Source organism: Anas acuta, chromosome Z, assembly GCF_963932015.1.
Source record: "Anas acuta chromosome Z, bAnaAcu1.1, whole genome shotgun sequence".
Taxonomy (NCBI): domain Eukaryota; kingdom Metazoa; phylum Chordata; class Aves; order Anseriformes; family Anatidae; genus Anas; species Anas acuta.
Genome location: NC_089017.1, coordinates 50,268,028 through 50,287,264, shown reverse-complemented (window position 1 = coordinate 50,287,264; position 19,237 = coordinate 50,268,028). Strand labels below are relative to the sequence as shown.

At 40.0% G+C, this 19,237-nt stretch overlaps 1 protein-coding gene across 5 annotated transcripts in view; it reads right to left on the bottom strand.

Moving 5' to 3' along the window:
- The window catches only part of LNPEP (leucyl and cystinyl aminopeptidase), a 57,828-nt gene that overhangs the window by 23,586 nt on the left and 15,005 nt on the right, over positions 1-19,237 (bottom strand). For 3 of the 5 annotated variants that reach the window (XM_068666120.1, XM_068666117.1, XM_068666118.1), the window contains exons 2-4: positions 12,964-13,073; positions 9,030-9,870; positions 5,470-5,608 (exon numbers count right to left, since the gene is read on the bottom strand). In XM_068666120.1, the coding sequence (XP_068522221.1) occupies positions 5,470-5,608; positions 9,030-9,847 (957 nt within the window). In that variant the 5' untranslated portion in view covers positions 9,848-9,870; positions 12,964-13,073. The remainder of the gene's footprint in view (positions 1-5,469; positions 5,609-9,029; positions 9,871-12,963; positions 13,074-19,237) is intronic. The other 2 variants (XM_068666116.1, XM_068666119.1) reach the window with 1 other exon arrangement.

Below are 19,237 nucleotides of genomic sequence, written 5' to 3'. Positions count from 1 at the left end.
AAACATTCATAAATTTGTCTTTACTACAGCTTCATTATCATAAAACGTGATACTTGTACTTCAGGTGACAAAGCATCTGCTGTGGCTGCAAATAAACTGTTTCAAGTCAGTTATCCTTATTAAAAAATAAAAATAAAAATAAAAAAATAAATTCACAAAACACAAGCCCCAAACTCATACGGTTTATGTCTAGCTTGAATGTGTGTCAGCCATTAAATATTGCCATATTAGCTGTGCACACACTAGTTGAGAAATCCTGCTTCTGAGATCTCCTGCTCATGTAAGTATTTATAGAAATCGACGAAGCTCACCCTTTAACATTCTCCTGGATAGAGTAAAGAATCTGATCTTAATTGTCTCCATCCAGTACAGCCTGTTCCCAAGACGTGCAGTTATTACAGGAGAAATTGCAGTTATTTATTTTTCCTAACAGAGGTTTGTTTAAGTGTTTATTTTCAGAAGAAGGCCTATCCTAGTAATGATCTCACCAACGGAATATGCTTTATGCAACAAGATACCCTTATCCACTTTTGGTATTTCTTTCTTTATGCATACACAAATCAGCTCGCTAGCCTGAAGTGTTGCACTGGGATACCATGCTACCTAACAGAATATATTCAGGCTAAGCCTGAAATGCCACAGTTCAGCATGTGCTAGAGCACTTGGAAGATCAGGGACAAAAAGCATGCCAATAAAAAGAAGATTTGCATATAAAAGTTAGTACTGCTACAAGAGAATTCATTGATGCCAGGAACATTCTTGAGGTAACATACTTTTCCAGTATATATTGAAATAAAGATTTTACTGTAATTCACAAGCATGAGAGAGCAAGTTTTCCTAACAAATTACAAAACCCAAAGGGACCACTTCTAAACCCACCAACTGCATGTTTAGGTATCATGTAACAACAAATGAGGAAATACACAGCATCGAGTTATCAGAGTATCAAGTTGAGGAAAGAGGAAACAAAACAAAAGAAAAAATATTGTTTGTAGTATAAACACAAATTAGTAATTCTTCTACAGATACTGCTCATTAGCAAAACTGTCAATTCACTTGCTCTGTGTGTTCTCATACCTTATTGGTAAATTCTACTTAAATCTGACTTATCTGTTTGACATGAGAACTCGCATTTGGTTCTCAACACTAAACATACAACTTCACTGCTGTTAATGCCTTTCTTTGATATTGTCTTTGTTTCACATAAGGATGCATTCTCAGATCTTCATCACAAAAAAAACATAACAACTGTATTTTAAAATAGAGATGGAAACAACAGAAAATGCAAATGATACTTTTTGAACTGTGTTTTCTCCTGTGCTCTTAAAACATTCTCACTATAACAAGCTCAGTAATTGGTACAGAGGAAAAAAAGAGTAGATAAAATATTAAAGAAAATAGATAAAAAATAGAGAAGTGGACTAAAAAGCAGAGAACCAGATGATGGAAAAAGAATCCCTGACAAGATGGGAGAGAAGGAGAATTCTTAGCTTGAAAGGACAGGACCTTCTGCCTATAGCACTCACAGGTAGTTGAATAGATGTAGTATTCAAGGCAGAAGCAGCAGCAGCAGATTTGAAGGTAACTCAAGTGGTATGTCAAACATGAGCAGTAATCAAAATACCAAAAAGATGCAAGAGACACATATTCAGAAGGGAATTTAAGATGCAGGAGTGCCATAAAAATTACTTGAGGAATGACTATGTAAATCACAATGCTGGGAACAAGGCAAGGAACACACATTTTCTATGCAGTACAGAAACTGCTGAGTATGTAGTACAAGCAATCAACAGGGAAAATCTGTAGTATCTATCTTTAAGATGATACAAATGTGCAATTCCAACCCATTTTTCACTGCAAGTAGGAATAAAAGGACACATTTCCCTAACCTCCGTTTTTCAAATGGTTTCCTACCTCCTTGAAAAGTGAGCAGTGCAATGAATATGACACTGTGGCAAGAAAGGCTAGGAACTTAAATGTAAATGTGTCCTGAAGTAAGGAGGACGAAAAAAGATGCAGTAACGATCTAACTGTAAAAGCACCTCATCGGTATGTTTTCTCCATGTGGATGATAACTTGTGGCACACACACACAGAAAGAGCTACCAACTGCTTAATAGCGCTTGGAGCTGAGCAGAAATAAATGAGGTGGGGTAGGACTCCCTCCTCAGTGCAAAATGCCACAGGCGCATACCTCACTGGACTGGCAATGCAAGGCAGACATTATGGAAAGATGCAAGGTGAAAGCACATAACTGTCGTTCTTTCCAGATTTAAATTGTATGTCTTAAGGTGTGGGAGTCTGACTAATTAGAGGAAGATCCTCTGACAAAAAGCAGTAACTCACTAAACAGGAAATACCAACTTGCGTTTTCAGGCATATTAGTTGGTTCAGTTGAACTCAAAAGTCACACGTCTTGGCAACACAGAGCTTCAGCTACAAGCAGCTCGTCTGCTGGCTCTCTCAGGAAGGTAGAAAAGCCTGCTAATACACACTGATGCTTACTGTTGACTGCATCAAGTGACCCATTTGCCTAATCTAGAAGAAAACAGTTTGAACTTTCGCAGCCTTGCCCAATGCCACAAACAAATGCAGTAGTTCCCAGATGACTTCTTCCTGCACAAACAATGTTGCACAAACACCTTGCACAAAACACATGAAATTTAAGTGAAGTCAGAAAAGAAAGGGAAGTCGATGAAGCAGCTAGATTAAATGACAAAAGAAAGTATTTACTGAAGAACGCAGGATGGAGGTGCTGCACAGACACATTTTGAGAGAAAAGCAAGGGAAGTAAGCATGCCTTCTGTTACAGTGAGGGCCCTTGCTTTCCCTTCTGGAGAAATCTGATATCAACCACAACTGGCACAACTAGACAGCAGACCAGTAATTCCTTTCATATTTCCAAAGAGGAATTAAAGATTACTGAATAGGGGAAGTTTCCAAAACGAAGCAAAAAGTCAAGCAAATAAGTAAATGTTAAAGGAGAACACAGAACTCGAAGACAGACAAACTAAAATAGTAGCACCCAGCAATCCCGCAAAATACCATGCGTGATCTTGAATTATCCCCAACCATTTTCCTTAGATACCTAACCATATATGACAGCGAAGCACAGTTAATCATTATTTTTCCTCCATTTCATTTGCCAGTCATTACCAGTCAAGAAGGCAACCAAGTCACTTGATACCATAGGTAAACCAGATAATTCTGAGAGATGAAAACTGTCACATTACAGAGATGATAACTCTGGGAGTTACTGAAAAACGCTTTAAAGACAATGCAGTCATTGGTCATAGCCAACACTGGTTCACGGGAGTCCTGCTTAACTAACTTAATTCCTTTTTACCATGAAGTTACCCATCTAGTTGACCACAGGAAGAGAGTACATGTGATTTTGGGGGGATTTTAACAAAGCTTTTGATGCTGTCTGTCACAGCATCCTTCTGGACACAATGTCCAACATACAGCTAGATAAATACATGATATGATACATAAAAAACTGGCTGACTAGTTAGGCTCAAAGAATTATAGTAAATAGGGTTCACACCTGGATGGAGGTCAGTCACTAGCAGGGTCCTCAGGACTCCACTCTGGGTACAGTTCTCTTAAATGTTTTCCTTAATGACTTGGATGAAGAACTTGAAGGTATATTTAAGCAATTTTAAAGGTGAAAATCAACTGGGAGGAGCAGTTGACTCCCTCCAGAGTGGAGAGGCCTGACAGAGAGATCTTAACAAATTAGAAAGCTGGGCAGCCACCAACAACATGAAATTTAACAAGAATAAGTGTTGGATGCTGCACCTGGGACAGGGCTATCCTGGATATACACACAGAATAGGGATAAGAGGCTGAAGAGCAGCCCCACAGAAAGGAACCTGGAGATTTTAGTCAACAGCAAGTTGAATGTTAGTCAGCAGTGTGCCTTGGCAGCCAAAAGGGCCAGCCATATCCTGGGGGGCATCAGGCACAGCATTGCTAGCTGGTCAAAAGAAGTGATACTTCCTGCTCTGCGCTTGTATGGCCTTACAATCAAACACTGTGTGCAATTTCGGGTGCCACGACATAAAGAGAATATAAACCTATTAAAGGGTGTCCAAAGGAGGGCTAAAAAGATGATGAAAGGTCTAGAGGCAAAGACTTATGAGGAGTGGCTGAGGCCCCTTGGTTTGCTCAGCCCCAAGCAGAGCAGGCTGAGGGGAGGCCTCATGGCGGCCTGCAGCTCCCTCACGAGGGGAGCGGAGGGGCAGGCGCTGAGCTCTGCTCTCTGGGGACAGCGACAGGACCCGAGGGGACGGCATGGAGCTGGGACAGGGGAGGGTCAGGCTGGGGGTTAGGGAAAGCGTCTGCACCCAGAGGGTGGTTGGGCAGTGGGACAGGCTGCCCAGGGCTGTGATCACAGCACTGAGCCTGCCGGAGCTCAAGCAGCATTTGAACAGTGCTGAGCACACAGGGACTTATTTTTAGGTGGTCCTGTGTGGAGCTGGTAGTTGGACACAATGATCCTTGTGGGCCCTTCCAACTTAGGGTATTTTGTTGCACTGTGCGTACCCTTTCTCAACTCATAATGATAGCCATCCATAAGAGACAAGCAACAGAACGTACACCAGGATTAGAGCGGTAGTACACCTTCTGTGGTGATGTGGTGCAGTAGGAGAGTTGCAAGCACAAATATTCTTGGCAAGTATGTGTTTCAGAGTCTTCATGGTCTGTGGAAGGTGTGCTTAAGAGCAGAGTCGATTTTAAGCAACTATTTGCAATTTGCTCAGAAACACGAGCAGCAATGACAAACAATAGTTTGTATATAAAGAATGATAGAAGCTGTTTTATGAAAGTTACTTTAACCACTTGTCCAACTTCTGACACAGGAAAGCAAATAATCACCCCTTCTCGTTTACAAGAACAGAAAAAAAAAAAGAGGAGAGTTGTCAAGCAGTTTGCATAGTGATTCTTTCAGTGAAGAGAGCAGCCAATAATGCACTCTTAGACCTGGATATAAACCAAGGTGCTGGAATCCTGTTAAAGTAATTGTTGAGAATCACCGCAAATCCATGAACATTCATTTTATATGAGGAAGACACTGTTTCACACTGGCACAATTATCAGTTCGCTTTTCAAAAAATGGTGCAGCTACACCAGCACCTGAGCCTTTGACAGCCTCCTGAAATCCATGTATACCGGGCACAGTATACATACATGTTTCACCAACACTGAGGGCATGTTTTTTTCACTATTAGTTACTTAGTACTATTAGTTACTTAACCCTTCCCCAGAGTTACTTAGTTCAAGTCCTTGAGGAACAGACATTTGTTTTAGAAGAGTCAGAGTGTACAGTTTATCTAAAGGTCCAAACTACATGACCCTATGATTCTAATTTAACCCCCTGGGCATTAATGCAAAACCACAATGCAAAGCACTTACGCAGATTACTTAGGAGATAGCTCTACTAAAATTCCTGTACAAAAGTAAGTACCTTTGGCATATTTGACAGAGCAGTAAGTTTCTCATCTCTCTTGATCTTAATTAAAAATGTAGCTTTCAATGCTGGTTCATCAAAGCATGGAAAAGCAGACCTTGCTGCCAGAGGTTCAAACTGAGTTGCTGCAAACCACCTAATGAAAAGAGGTAGAAAAGGGCAAATTAAGAATTAGGAGAAGGATAAATGACAGTTTACATATGATTGAACAGTCACCCTTCCCCGCAAACCTTGTAACTGCTTGCTACAAAAGAAGCTTTCCAAATGGCAGATAACATGGTTGGTCCATTTAGAAAAAATGTTTCATTAGGATTATAAAGAAGTCTTTCTGAAACCCAAGAAACTTATCTACTGGAAAACTAATCTCCTTGTCTGTTTTTTGCTTTCTTATCCTATATCTGGTTTAACACAATTAAAGAACAGTCCAGTGATCTTTCCAGGAAGAGGGAACAAAGCTTAAAGGAGACAGAAAAATTAAATCAGTGAACATGCCCACCATACAGAATAGTTTGAAACTTCAGAAGGAGACATAATGACACAGAAGCTTTTCCATCTAACTGCTGTACCTTCAGCTGAGGATGCTCTCACAGTTCAGCTGTCTTCCTGCTCGCTTTGCTAGCTAGTGGACGTTTATGTAAATTCATGCACTGTCTTGCCTCTAATACAACTAGTTATATCTCAAGAGAACCGTGTTCCTCCTCAAGTGTTTCGATATTAACTAGCTCCAGAAATTACAGCTTTTTCTAGAGAGTATCTCTGACTTGTGTTCTGCTCCCCCAGGAATACCCTGGGACCTAAACATGAAGTTCGCCAATTTATCTTCCATTTACCAGAGATAAACAGTGGAGAGAACAGTGGTTCCAACGTTTTTTTTTCATTTCTGTTTTAAAGAAATTGCCAACCTCCCAAACGGTTTTGGGGGTTGTGTTATTTTTCTCTTTGTCTCCAACATTTTGGACCTACAGTTTTTCTGAGGAGGCATGTCACTGTCAAGATTTATTCTCCTGGTCTGTTTTCAACTTTAGTCCTCTCTTTCCCATCAACCACAATCTTGAAGTTCACAACGATCCATTTTTCATAAATGGCAAGAGTGAATTATTTTGCTATTTAATAATTTTAGTTTTTTTGTTGCAATGTAAAATAATCTTTAGAAGAAAATAAAAGTAACTTTTTTTTTTCCTCTCACAATAGATTGAGTTTTATATCAAAAATGCAATAAAAACAGATATTGTCAAAATAGCTTGTATTCCTAAAAACACCGACTGTAAGCATACAAAGACAACACCGTGGGAAACAGACACATGCAATGGAAATGATGATAATCAGTAAAATTTACTGGAAATGATTTATTGAAAAATACATAAGTTAAAGCATCCTGTCTTTGAACAGAAGCAGGGAGCACTAGACTAAAGGTGGACAAAATCCTCTGAACTTACTCAGATTATCTTTTTCCTCTCCACATACAAGCTCTTCCTACTACTGCAAACGCAAGATAACAAAGCTTCAACTACATCAGACTACAAAAAAGCATGAAATCTCAAAGTAGCTAATTACAACACTTCATGTTATTTTTGCTTTCTGCAATCTTACTGCAAGACTCTGTACTCTTATTCCCATGAAATATGAATTGAAATGAGACTATGTCTTTCATGGCTTGTGATAAGCTACTTATATCTTCTTCATTTCATCCTGTAGTTACGTTCTTCTGATGCAATGTGGAGCCTTTGTGATTTTTTATTACCTAAAGAATTCCTACACAGACTACTTTTGGCATTTTTGTTACACTGTCAGAAGATTGAGGCAGAGTAGCAGCTTCCCAGGAAGCAGCAGCAGGGTCTCACTAATCATGTGAATCATAAAGATTCACATGCAGTATCATGTATTAGTATATGAAAGTGCTCCTCCTGAGCATAAGAGGCTTATTAACAGTGTGCTACCTTACGGATCTGAACCTTTGTACCTCAGTAAAGCATCTTCATCAGACCTGGGCAAACTGCAACAGACCGGAAATGCTTTAAACCAAAATTCTATCTTCAAATTCTTGATCTCTTACAGAAAGCCTCCCAAACAACCTCACAGAAGGACCATCAGAAACACATGGGAGTGAAGGCGAGAAAGTTTCTGCCTCACCCCACGGCTGCCGATCACTTCAGGAACCCAGTTATATTCCACCAGTTCTTGCATATAGTCGAAGACAGCTGCTGCAGACAACATATTTTCTTGTACATTTCAGCAATGTTATAGATCCACTAGGACCTAGCTATGCGGAGTTTTAACAGCAAACTGAGTAAACTTCCGAAAAATAAGTCAGTTTTAGTTTAAATATCTTGTCAGTGCCTAGAGATGCCTTCTGAATCTGAAACAAAATACATTTTTTAATTTACAGAATAAAAAGTTTATCTTTCACATGTCGTGCAGCCTTCTAATAGTCTATGAAATCATGTTTACACTGAGCAGTTTTGGTTTATTTTAAAAGATGGCCACCCTTGAGGGACTTGAATAATTCAAACATCAGCAGCACAGTTACTGTATCTCACTGGAGAGAGAAAAAAAAATATAACCAGTTTGCCACATATGTTTTACTCTTCAAGGAGTCTCACTAAAAATAGGAGAGCAATAGCTCAACAAAAGGTCTTGTTTTAAGTCAGTGAAAACAAGTAAAATATCAGTGTGACCCCTTCTCCAGAGGACAATTTCAGTGGTATTAATTACAAGGTCTGCCTTCTCCTTTCAGGAAACAAAATCTACCCATAAGTATTTCGGGCATTTTCATGCAAATTCTCTGCTGTTGCAACACTGATGACATTTTTTTCCCTTTTCCATGCTTGTCCCTTTATGTACCATTTCACTTTTTTTTAAACTTTAGGTCTCAGCATTCCTCAGAACAAGCTGGTAAGTGTTTATTCTATTTAATAGCCGTTTTGTAGGCCCTTCACATCTACTGTCAGCGAAATGAACTTACCTACAGTGCTCTTTTCATTTTTTTTTTTGCATCACTCAGTTTCTAGAAAATCTGCATGGACTATTATATGCTAACAAAAGCATGAACAATCATAAGTACACAATCAGGCTAAGGACCATTTGAAGTGGCTGGTGGTAGGTAGCTATTTTTGTTAATCTTCATATAAAGCCCTCATTCCCTACACTGGAGGTACTATCAGCTAGCCAAGAACATTTCAAAAGAGAGATACTAAAAATTAAACAAAAAAAACACAATGTGGTATAGCTATCTATAAGCTCCATACAGCACCGCATTAAGCTGAGGAAGAAGCTGCCCTGACTTAATGAACTCATCCATGAAAGACATTTCTCAGGCATTGCTGATTTTAATCACTGATAATTTCCAGCTCCCTAGCAGCTTCGCTTAAAGTGTCAGCAACATAACAAAAATAAGACTTTTTTTTTTAAATCCCTAGATTTAAAACATCAGGAACAAAGTGAATCTTTAAACTCAACAGGAACCAGTTGTACAAAACATTCAATAGAAAAAGTCACCCTTGTTACTTCTAAAGCACAATCTAGAAATGACAAGAGAGCAGCAATATTTGCGTGCATACCTTTGTTTAGAATCCTCATCCTTGTAAGAAATTTTGTAGAAGCCATAGTAGGTGTCCGATAAATTAGCTGAATATTCTATGTTGACAGTATAATTCTGTCCTACAAGGAGAGCCTCAGGAGCTATGATTGCAATCTGGTCATGCAATGGGTATTCCAGTAATTCAACTGGCTTTGCTTGCCTTCCTCCTGTCGAAGTAAGGGATGCCTTGGTGATATTAAGTCCTGAGCTGTGAAGCACAATCTTCCTAGTTACCTGGAGAACATTAACCACTATCTTTACAGATCCTGAAAATTTCAGAGTAGTAAGGTTTGGCTGCAACTCAAGATCATAATGCAGTGGTACAACATCAGAAGGAAGTCTCATTTTTGCCCATGGAAACAGTTTTCCATTGGTTGCCAAAGGGTATATTAGTTCCATTGTACGATTTTTTTTATGGCAGCCTTCTTTGGTAAAGGTACATTTGGGAAGAAGATAAATCACCATTATCACTGAAATCACAGTCACAAAAACAGCAGCGCAAACCACCATGGTCCTTGTAGAGGGCACCGAGCACAATCCATCTGGACTTTGTCTATAGCCGGCCATGTTATTCCGGAGACCTGAGCTTCTGTTAATGAAGGACATTCCCAGCAATTTTGCTGATGACTCATAATCCTCTTCATCATCATCCATTTCATGCTCCCCAAGGCCACGCACCAAGAGCCGTGAGCTTCTTGGTTCATATTCAACTTCATCGGGCTCCAGGGGATGTAAACAAGGCTCTTTTGCCAAGTCAACCACATCGGGCTCTTCCTCAAACATACTGTTTTCAATCATATTTCTGGGTAACTGAATTTGATCTGGAAAAAGAAAAGAGCATATGTTACATCATAAACAAAAGGCATGACTGTAATATCTGAAAGACAGTTTATTAAGGTAAAGAACAAGAAACACTGTTACCATACATACCATATCATCACAAGCCCTTCAATTTTCTTTCTCAGGCTTGTTCTTGTTAATCCTTGCCATGTTTTTCTGCACTTTGGTTCACTATCTTGCTCCCTTCTGGGCTTCAAGATGCTTCCATTGCACATACTCAGTCACATCTTGCACCATAGTTTGGAATCACCACATTTCATTCCCAATTCACTAATATCAACTGCCTTGGCTACATATCTCCTACCCCAAATAACTCTACGTGTATTCAGCTAAATTAGGTACAATTAAATGTTTTTTATGTTGCAGGGTAAAGAACAGGCAGCCAATACAGTTCTTAAGGTGCTTCTAAATATGCTAGTTACTAAGTCCTTGTTAGAGGAGAATATTTGCCAAGACGCTGGCAGCTATACAAATAAGATATCCATTTTACATTTTTTAAACTACTGTTTTTAATAAGCACTCCCCCCAAAAAATGCATCTCCCAAGGCAATATAAATATTACAGTTCAAATTGACAACTTCATCCTACCAGCATCAGGTACCTTCATCCTTCAGGTGCAGTTATATTTTGATCAAACTTCTGCACGTCTGTAACTGTTTATGCAAAAAGTTACCTTTCAGTTAACCTACTTAGTGAGAAGTAGAAAAACTGAAAATACTGTTCAGAAGAACTGTATACAGGTTATTGGACGTGGAGACAGAAGTTGCAACCTTATAAACAAGGAGTTTTGTTTTTTTTTTTTTCTCATGATGTATTTCATCCAGAGCACTGTAAATAACATAGAAAGGTTGTTGATAGGTTTTGTTGTTAATAGCTTTTTTCTTTGGACACCACAGAGCTGTCTGGAGAACAAAACAATTCAAATGGGAAAGCTATCTATACGGAAGAGATTTCTCAACCAAAGAGTGCAAGAAATCCCATCACCAACTTTTTAGGACCTTGCAAATTAGTTAATTAGAATAGTGCATCTTCACAGCTTCAAAGGGACTAGGCAAAACTTTTGTCAAACTGCAAGGCTCTGGATATGAAGCTAAGCTCTTTCAGATTTGAGGGTCTACTGTTAGCCAAACAATAATTGTATCACATCTCAATACTGTACTTCATTTTGAGAATGAGAAAGTTTTCTTTCAATCTAAAAACTACTGAAAAGATTTTAGCAGGCTTTTACTAATTTCTGGCAAGAATGTACTCAGTGCCAATCTATAGAGAGAGAGGTATCAGTGCACCCATAATACATTAAAGATTTATTTATATATATAAATATATATATATATATATAGGGGGGTGCTAACCCCCCTGCCATGGGCAGGGACACCTCCCACCAGCCCAGGCTGCCCAAAGCCCCATCCAGCCTGGCCTTGAGCACCTCCAGGGATGGGGCATCCACAGCTTCTCTGGGCAGCCTGTGCCAGGGCCTCACCCTCATCATGAAAAATTCCTTCCTTATATCTAATTCAAATCTACTCTCTTTCAGTTTAAAACTATTACCCCTTGTCCTGCCACTACAGGCCCTAGTAAAAAGTCACTCTCCATCTTTCTCAGATCCCTCTTTGGGCACTGGCAGGCTGCTACAAGGTCTCACCAGAGACTTCTCTTCTCCAGGCTGAACAATCCCAAATCTCTCAGCCTATCTTCATAGGAGAGGTGTTCCAGCCCTCTAATAATTTTTGTGACTCTTGATACTTTTTTGCCAGTTCTTTCAGATTAAACTGACAGGGTATTCAGATAGCTTCAGAAGTGGGCTCTACAGGCTTAAAAAAGTGTGTGTGAGGGGGGCAAAAATAATACCCATACAAATGAGTAAGAGGAAGGAAGGTGCACTGGTGAATTGAACAAGCAACATGGAAATGGATGAAACCAAGGCATTTGCTGGCATTGTGATCTACCTGCTCACCCCTTTGCTTTTGTGACCATGAATAGGATCATAAGGGCACAGGACAATTGAGGTTGGAAGTGATTTCAAAAAATCATCTTTTTCAACCTCCAGATAAAAGCAGCCTCTAAAAGGGCTTGAGGACAGAAACTTCTCATTATAGTGCTTGTGTTCAAGTAAGCCTTCAGGGTGTGATTTCAGTTCAGTGGTCCAACACCGCTGTTTCTGAGCTGGAGCATGTTTACTCACAAGCTTGGCCAGCAGGCCAAGGGAGGTGGTTTCCCCCCGTTCTGCTCTCCTGAGACCCCACCTGCAGTGCTGTTTTCAGCTCTGGGGCCCCCAGCACAAGGACATGGACCTGTTGGAGTGAATCGAAAGGAGGGCCAGGAGGATGCTCAAAGGGCTGGAGCACCCCTCCTGTGAGGACAGCGTGAGGGAGTTGGGGCTCTTCAGCCTGGAGAAGAAAAGGCTCCATGGAGACCTCATTGAGGCCTTCCAGTACCTAAAGGGGGCCTACAGGAAAGACAGGGAGAAACAAACTCAGCGAGTGTAGTGACAGGGGAATAGGTAACAGTTTTAAAGAGGACGGGTTTAGATGAGATACTAGGAAGAAATTCTTCACTATGAGGGTGGTGAGGCCCTGGCACAGGCTGCCCAGAGAAGCTGTGGATGCCCCATCCCTGGAGGTGCTCAAGGCCAGGCTGGATGGGGCTTTGGGCAGCCTGGGCTGGTGGGAGGTGTCCCTGCCCATGGCAGGGGGGTGGAACCAGGTGGTCTTTAGGGTCCCTTCCAACCCAAACCATTCAGTGATTCTGCATATGAAATTGGAGACCCCGCAGAGCACAGAGGACAGAAAGCTAAGTTACAAATGAAAACATACAGACAAACTAGTGAAAGAAAAAAAAGGTGGAAAGACAAAGTATTGTGCAACGGAAGATCTTTTACAGTTCTACACAAGAAGGGCTTTTCTAGCAGTCCCTTGTTGCTCTTCAAATCCATTGGCTAGCTTCAATCCAATTTGAAAGGAGTCTGAAGGATAACCAAATTCCTTCAAGTCCCAACCCAACCCCACCCCAAACTGCTCGCAGAAGACACCCAAATTTACATCTGCTATACAGGAAAGGCAGGTATTAAGACTCACATCTTAACCACTTGCAAAGGCAGCAGCCAGTCAGTACACAGCTCCAACCCCAGCCATGGCAAGTGCTGCAGCTGCATGGCCAGCAAAAGAGGTAGAAGACAGGGGAGGCACTGCAGAAGGAAGGAGGAGACAGATAAAGAACATAAGTCTGGCAGAAAGTAGGCTTGATCAGCTCTGCTGCTTATAGAACAGTTTGCTTTTTGAGGAAATTATTCTCTAGTTAAGTTTCTTCTAAAGCCAACTATCTTAATTTTCAAACTTGCATGCAAGCACTCGTAACTCATCAGGTCAAAATAACTGCATGAAAAATCTGATCAGAAAATAAGAAAAACTAAAACAAAAATCTAGTTTTGAGGCAATTCATAGTTTTAACACCTTAGAATAGTTTCTAGGGAAACAACAGTTAAAACCAATTTCCACTGATTTTTTTGGCAAACACTGGAAGCAACCAAGGCCTTAGCTGTTCTGCCGTGCTGCAAAACGTCTCACGGGATTACCGGTTTGCTCTCAGGCTGTGAGATCAGAACTGCAGCGAAGATCAATGGCATCACCAGACTTCTATTCTCCACTTGAGAGCACGCAAAGTATCAGAAGGCTATCTGTTACTAACGCTGACGTACGGGTTCACAGCAGCATAGAAGCCGGGCTGCTTTTTCACAGAGGAGCCATGGCAAATATGTTTAAATCATTTATGCTCAGATAAACTGTGGAGTGTTTGCTTCCTGATGGTTCACAGGGATTTATAAGACAAGAGTGTGAGTCATCAATCATGGGGATTCAACTGCTATGACCTTTCCATTTAAACCCATGAGCTACTACAGTGAGCTAAAAGGTCCACAAGAAGGACAAAAAAGGTACTCTCAAGCTGCAACAGGCCGTAAGGAGTAAGCAGCAGCCCAAAGAACAGTTTTACACCCGTCACATTTCACTGCTGTCTTACACACAAGTGTGGTCAAGGGGCAAACAAATGCAGTGACTGAATCTGATTAATTCAGTTTCTAATTACAATCCAGGAAACAAAAAAGAGTAATTCCAAGACTGGGGAAGTTTAACCTATGCACAGTTCCAGTGAACCACTGCCATACCAGCTGCACTGTGCTCACACTAATTCACAGCTAAGGAAATATGGACCCAAGTTACTGAAATGCACTACAAAAGTTCTGTCTTTTTTCAGCCTTCCATACTCCAGTTAAGAGGTTAAAATATTAAAAAATAAACCCAATCAATCCCACTGGTATGGTTAGTCAGACTGCCATCACTTTTTGAGACTGCAAGTTCATCACAGTATCATCTTCAATTAATGGGCAGGTGTCATGCAGTATTTTTTACTGAAATAAATTATAGAAGAATTACAGTAGCACCTATCATTTGGCAGGAACTGAGCCCTTATCAAAGAGATAAGTACAGGAAACTGTCCATTCCCCTGGAACAACCAGGAAGCCAAACAACAACTGGGCAGTGTCTTGTCACAAACCAGCAGATGTGGTAGAACTCAAGGCCAGACCAAAAGGCTCTCTCTATAAAGCATGCCTACTAGCTGGAGTAAAATTTGATGCCCACTGCAGGTAAACCACTTCAATGCATTTTAAGTAATAGGAGAGAGGTACAGAGTTAGTGCTGTGTAGAAACAGAAATTTACTAATCTGCCAGTGTGTCCTAAAAGGGCCCATCTGGTCACACAGAAAAACTGTGAGCAAAGGACTTGTTTTGCTACCTGAGGCTGAAAGTGAGGCCCATTGTATGGAAGGAAGAGCACACCATCCTCAGACAAGCAGACACTAACAAAGCCATGCATGTTCCAGGGATATGTCCAGTGACTCAGCAAAACTGGAGGGATAATTTTATAATTTTGGCATATCATGCATTTAATAGTCAATGTCTTTCCCTTGCCTTGATATGTTTTGACAGCAAAAACAGGAGTACCCACTATTTCAGCTGTGCCAGTACCAAGGAAACTCAAGTCTGTTATTGATTAAAACAACATAATCCACACAAACTCAGTCACCCCCCGAGATTTGACGGAAGCAGAGAAGAGCACAGCTCTTATTCAGCTTAACATTACAACTCAAATTATGTACTAAGAGCTAGCTGAAGTATGGTCCTCAAACAATCAACTCACTGATATCATGTCAAATAACTCTGTGCAATGAAGGATTTCAGGAACAGCCAATGATGTTTATCAATGGGGATACATTTACCCAGGTCCACAGTACTTTTTACATACCTAATTTTTACATCCATCTTTTACACTGCTGAACTTTTCCTTAGCAGCATCAGCTGCTTACCAAACAGCAAATCCCACAAACAACCCACATCAATTTTCTCTCCAGGAAAGATCTGGCATTTAAGACCATACGAAAGGGCAAAAAGTAACTTCAAAGCATTATTTTCCTTTTAAAGATCTGATTTTTATTTGTTGTTTATGTAATGGTCACATTTGCTAGAATCAGTGGTGAAACACTGGCAACACTTATACCTTTATGCTGTTTGCCTAATCTGAAGAGTGTATGTATATAAATATGTAATAATGTACACAAAGGCAGTATAAATGTTACTGTTTTTGAAATGATTTAATCCCTCTCAGTAACTAACATCATGGCACAAGGAAGAGTCAATGACAAAACTGTGGAAGTAACAACGTACGTGAAGTCACTGCACTCTTCTGTATCAAAAGCAGCATTTTTAGCATAAACTGAAGTATAACTGTTCGTGTAACTGTTGTCCATGAAAGAAAAAAAGCTTGAAAATTAGATGTCAGAAGAATGTTTGCTGTAAAACCTATACTCGTATTTTAATTAGTGAATTAAGTTTCATTTTATCGTATCTGAAAAACAAGATATGCTATTTGCATTGTGTATTGGAAGTTTTGGAAGCATTACGCTATCAAAAAACCCCACACTATTACAGACAAGATAAAGCCATACAATTTTCTGAGCTACAGTGTCTCTAATATTCTCTATGCAAACATATATGTATACCTAGCACGATAAAACTTGTGATATTTATTTGTAAATAATGCATATTTGCTGCAAAATCTGTTCTTTAAGGAAAAGGATAAACATGTTACAGTACAGTATTCATCTGTACTTATGAGAGGCAAAACCGAAAATATACCTATTTTAGATTTACATAGTGAAATTTTTCACACATCTTATGTGTGAAAGATAGAAGAGGAACTTGCATTACGTAGTTTGAAAACAGGACAGAGGAAAACAAGGTAGGGGAAAACAGCATGGATGATACCCATAAAACTTTCAAGGATTATATGGCTTTATTGAAATTAAACCAATGTTTAAATTGCACATTTTAAGTACACAAACCGTTAAGCACGTGATTAGAAAAAAAATACTCGTAACACGTGGCAGAAGAAAAAGGCTAAACTTGACTTTGGGAACAAAAATGTATTTTTTCACATTGAAGAGCTGTCTAAAATGTGACTCTAGACATTTGGGACACTGAGAATTTGGCAAAACTATTAAAAGATTAACGTACTGTCTCCTGAATTGTCTATCCCCAAACCTTCATTGACAGCCTCAAATAAAAGGCGGACAAGGAGAGGAAAATGTTCTGCTAGCGCTTCACATCTCTCTGAAACGTCCTGATTAAAATTTCAGGAACGCTGCTCTAGAAAAGCAAAATAATATACAATTTAAAGTTTTTGTTGACTCATTTTGGCATAGACCCATCTTCCACATTTACCTAATCAAAGCCATAAGCCTTAACTTTCATTGAGCTACTTACTACATATATCATTGAATTGTAAAAATAAAACCTCTCAGGCCAGATTTGCTCCTCTTGATGTCAGTTTTCTAACAATACGGCTTAGCAGGAAATGAATTGATCTCTAAAAACCTGAACTGTACAGCATTAAATCTTTCATGGAAGAGACAATCACTCACCCATACTTGTGCACTCCATACTGGACTCACTGTACATCTTCTTCCAAATCCTGATTTTATTATCAGCCAAAACTACTTTTGCAGTTATTGTTCCTGCTGTAGGTGAGGGGAAGGAACAGAGACTGGCAGCCCAGAAGACCATTCCAAAACACAGGTTCAATTTCACAGGTGCTAAAACTAATATACAAGAGCACTTTGCAGAAAGCTGAGATCCTACATCCTGCAATGGAAATTCTATACAAATACTAAAAGTGAGAAATATCTCAGAAAGTGCAATCATCTTCTCAGCGGAGACTGCTTTCTTCAGCCAATTACAAATCACTGGTTCCAGACACCACTGATAATAATTTTCATCGGCAAACCAATGTCTGAGGTTAAGACAACAGGTAGAACTTATCCAATATCTTTTCATCAGTTTAAAGCAATAAAATAGCCTCGGCTCACAGAGAAGTTGGGCACTTAGCTGTTAAGTCTCCAGTTAAACATCTGAATTGGTAGCCTTTGAAAAGGAACATTTAAACTTTCATAGTTAACATTTTCAAAGAAAGCAGCTTGATTTTTTTTTCAAAATATACAGACAAAATAACGTCAACTCCCCTAGTTAATGCTATTTGTGAACTGCATAATCAGGTGAGTTAGGAAGGAGTTTCATGAATCAAGCTGGGAAGGAAGTGTTTCAAACATTCTACCCCACTTCACCACTTCAGCAAATGAGGTAAGACAAAAAAAATAAATCAAGAAACAAAAGTTAAAATGTACTACTTTTACACTATTTTGTATCAATAGACTAATGTAAGAGAAAATAAGACTATAAGAATAAAATGCTTAAAAGTGATGAATACTAGGGCTTCTAATTCCCCCTTCCCTTTTTATTTAGGTAGCACCCAAATTCATATCCGTCTATTATGTCCTATTTGTATGCTGTATGTTAAGATCTCTTGCGCAGGATTTGAACACATGGGTGACATTATCTCAACCACTAGATGAAATCTGTTTTTTCCCCTACACAAAGCTCCCAACGAATACAAATGTAAGTGTTGATTTCCTGGCTGCATAGGCCAACAACCTAAGTCTACATGTACTTAAGAGCAGTAAAGCTCCTCCCACCTACAGCCTTCTTCAGGCTCTCAGTGTTTGGATGCAGCATCAGAGGTGCCTTCTGTGCTGATAATTTCAAAACCTGCTGACCAACTCAGTATTAACCTCACTTTTGTAAGAAGCCTGGAGCATAATGCTTTAGATATAATTAATAATCTCAGGAATTATGGACAAGAGAAGTCCCCTCAGCCAGTAGCAGCAAATGTGATAGATAAACTGGCAGCACTTCTAATAGCTGTCCACGTATCTCTAGCCTTAGGACTGGTTGCTTGCTGAGGTGAACCATTCTCATGTCATGACCTGAACAAAGAATTATACAAAAGACACAAGTCAATTACTCAAATCCAAATGGACTTCGAATTAATCCATACTTTGATGCTGCATCAGGAGCTGTGAAAGAAAAGCATGCTTTCCAAGCATGGAGTGCATCAATGAAGCAGAATACGAATTTTAAACAGTTAGCTTGAACAAACACTAAAAATAAACAGACCCTACCACCCTAATGTCTACAGCTGGGACAGGAGGATTGGGGTGGAGCCTTTCAATCAACCCAAACACTCAGCACACAGTAACTTCATCGCCTGTTGAGACGCTGAAAAGGAGACCACCTCTCTTACCCATCAAGGTGAGTTCGCAGCCGTCCCCGCTGAATCTAAAGGCATGACAGGAGGGATTTAGCACTGCCCAGAGACAGTGGAGCCATGCAGCCCAGTCCTGTCACAGACAGCCACCTCAACTGATGGTCAGTCCAGTCTTTGCATGTCGTCCTGTTCTCCACAAAATGTGCAGAAACCTGAAGCCGAGCCTACAATTTCTATACCTTACCATTAGCACCTTCTGGTCTCATTCACTGATCACCCACCACTTCAAGGTGAGTGTTATCAGATCTAAACATGTCGACTGCTAAACTTTTACAGCCTTTCTCAGTTTCTTTGCATTTCCAGCTATTAAAACCCAGTGGAACAGCACATAATGAAGATCATTGTGTCTATTCCCTTTCCTGGATCACCACTTCCACATCTTAACAGAGATAATATTGACCTCTCACCACATCCCCCAAATCCTCCATCCTTCATCCTCCATCCTTCCCTAGCACCTGTGTCCAAGATGTCTCAGAGAGAGTTGTGAGCTCTGCATTCCCTTCTTTGTTCCTCTTCTTGAGGAAGCGGGTCTGGGGCTTCCTCTTACTGCTACCCAGAAGATGAATGATTGAAAATGTGACTCTGTTCAAGGCTTGTCCTACTCCTCTGAGATGGGCAGAGTCATGGGCAGATTCA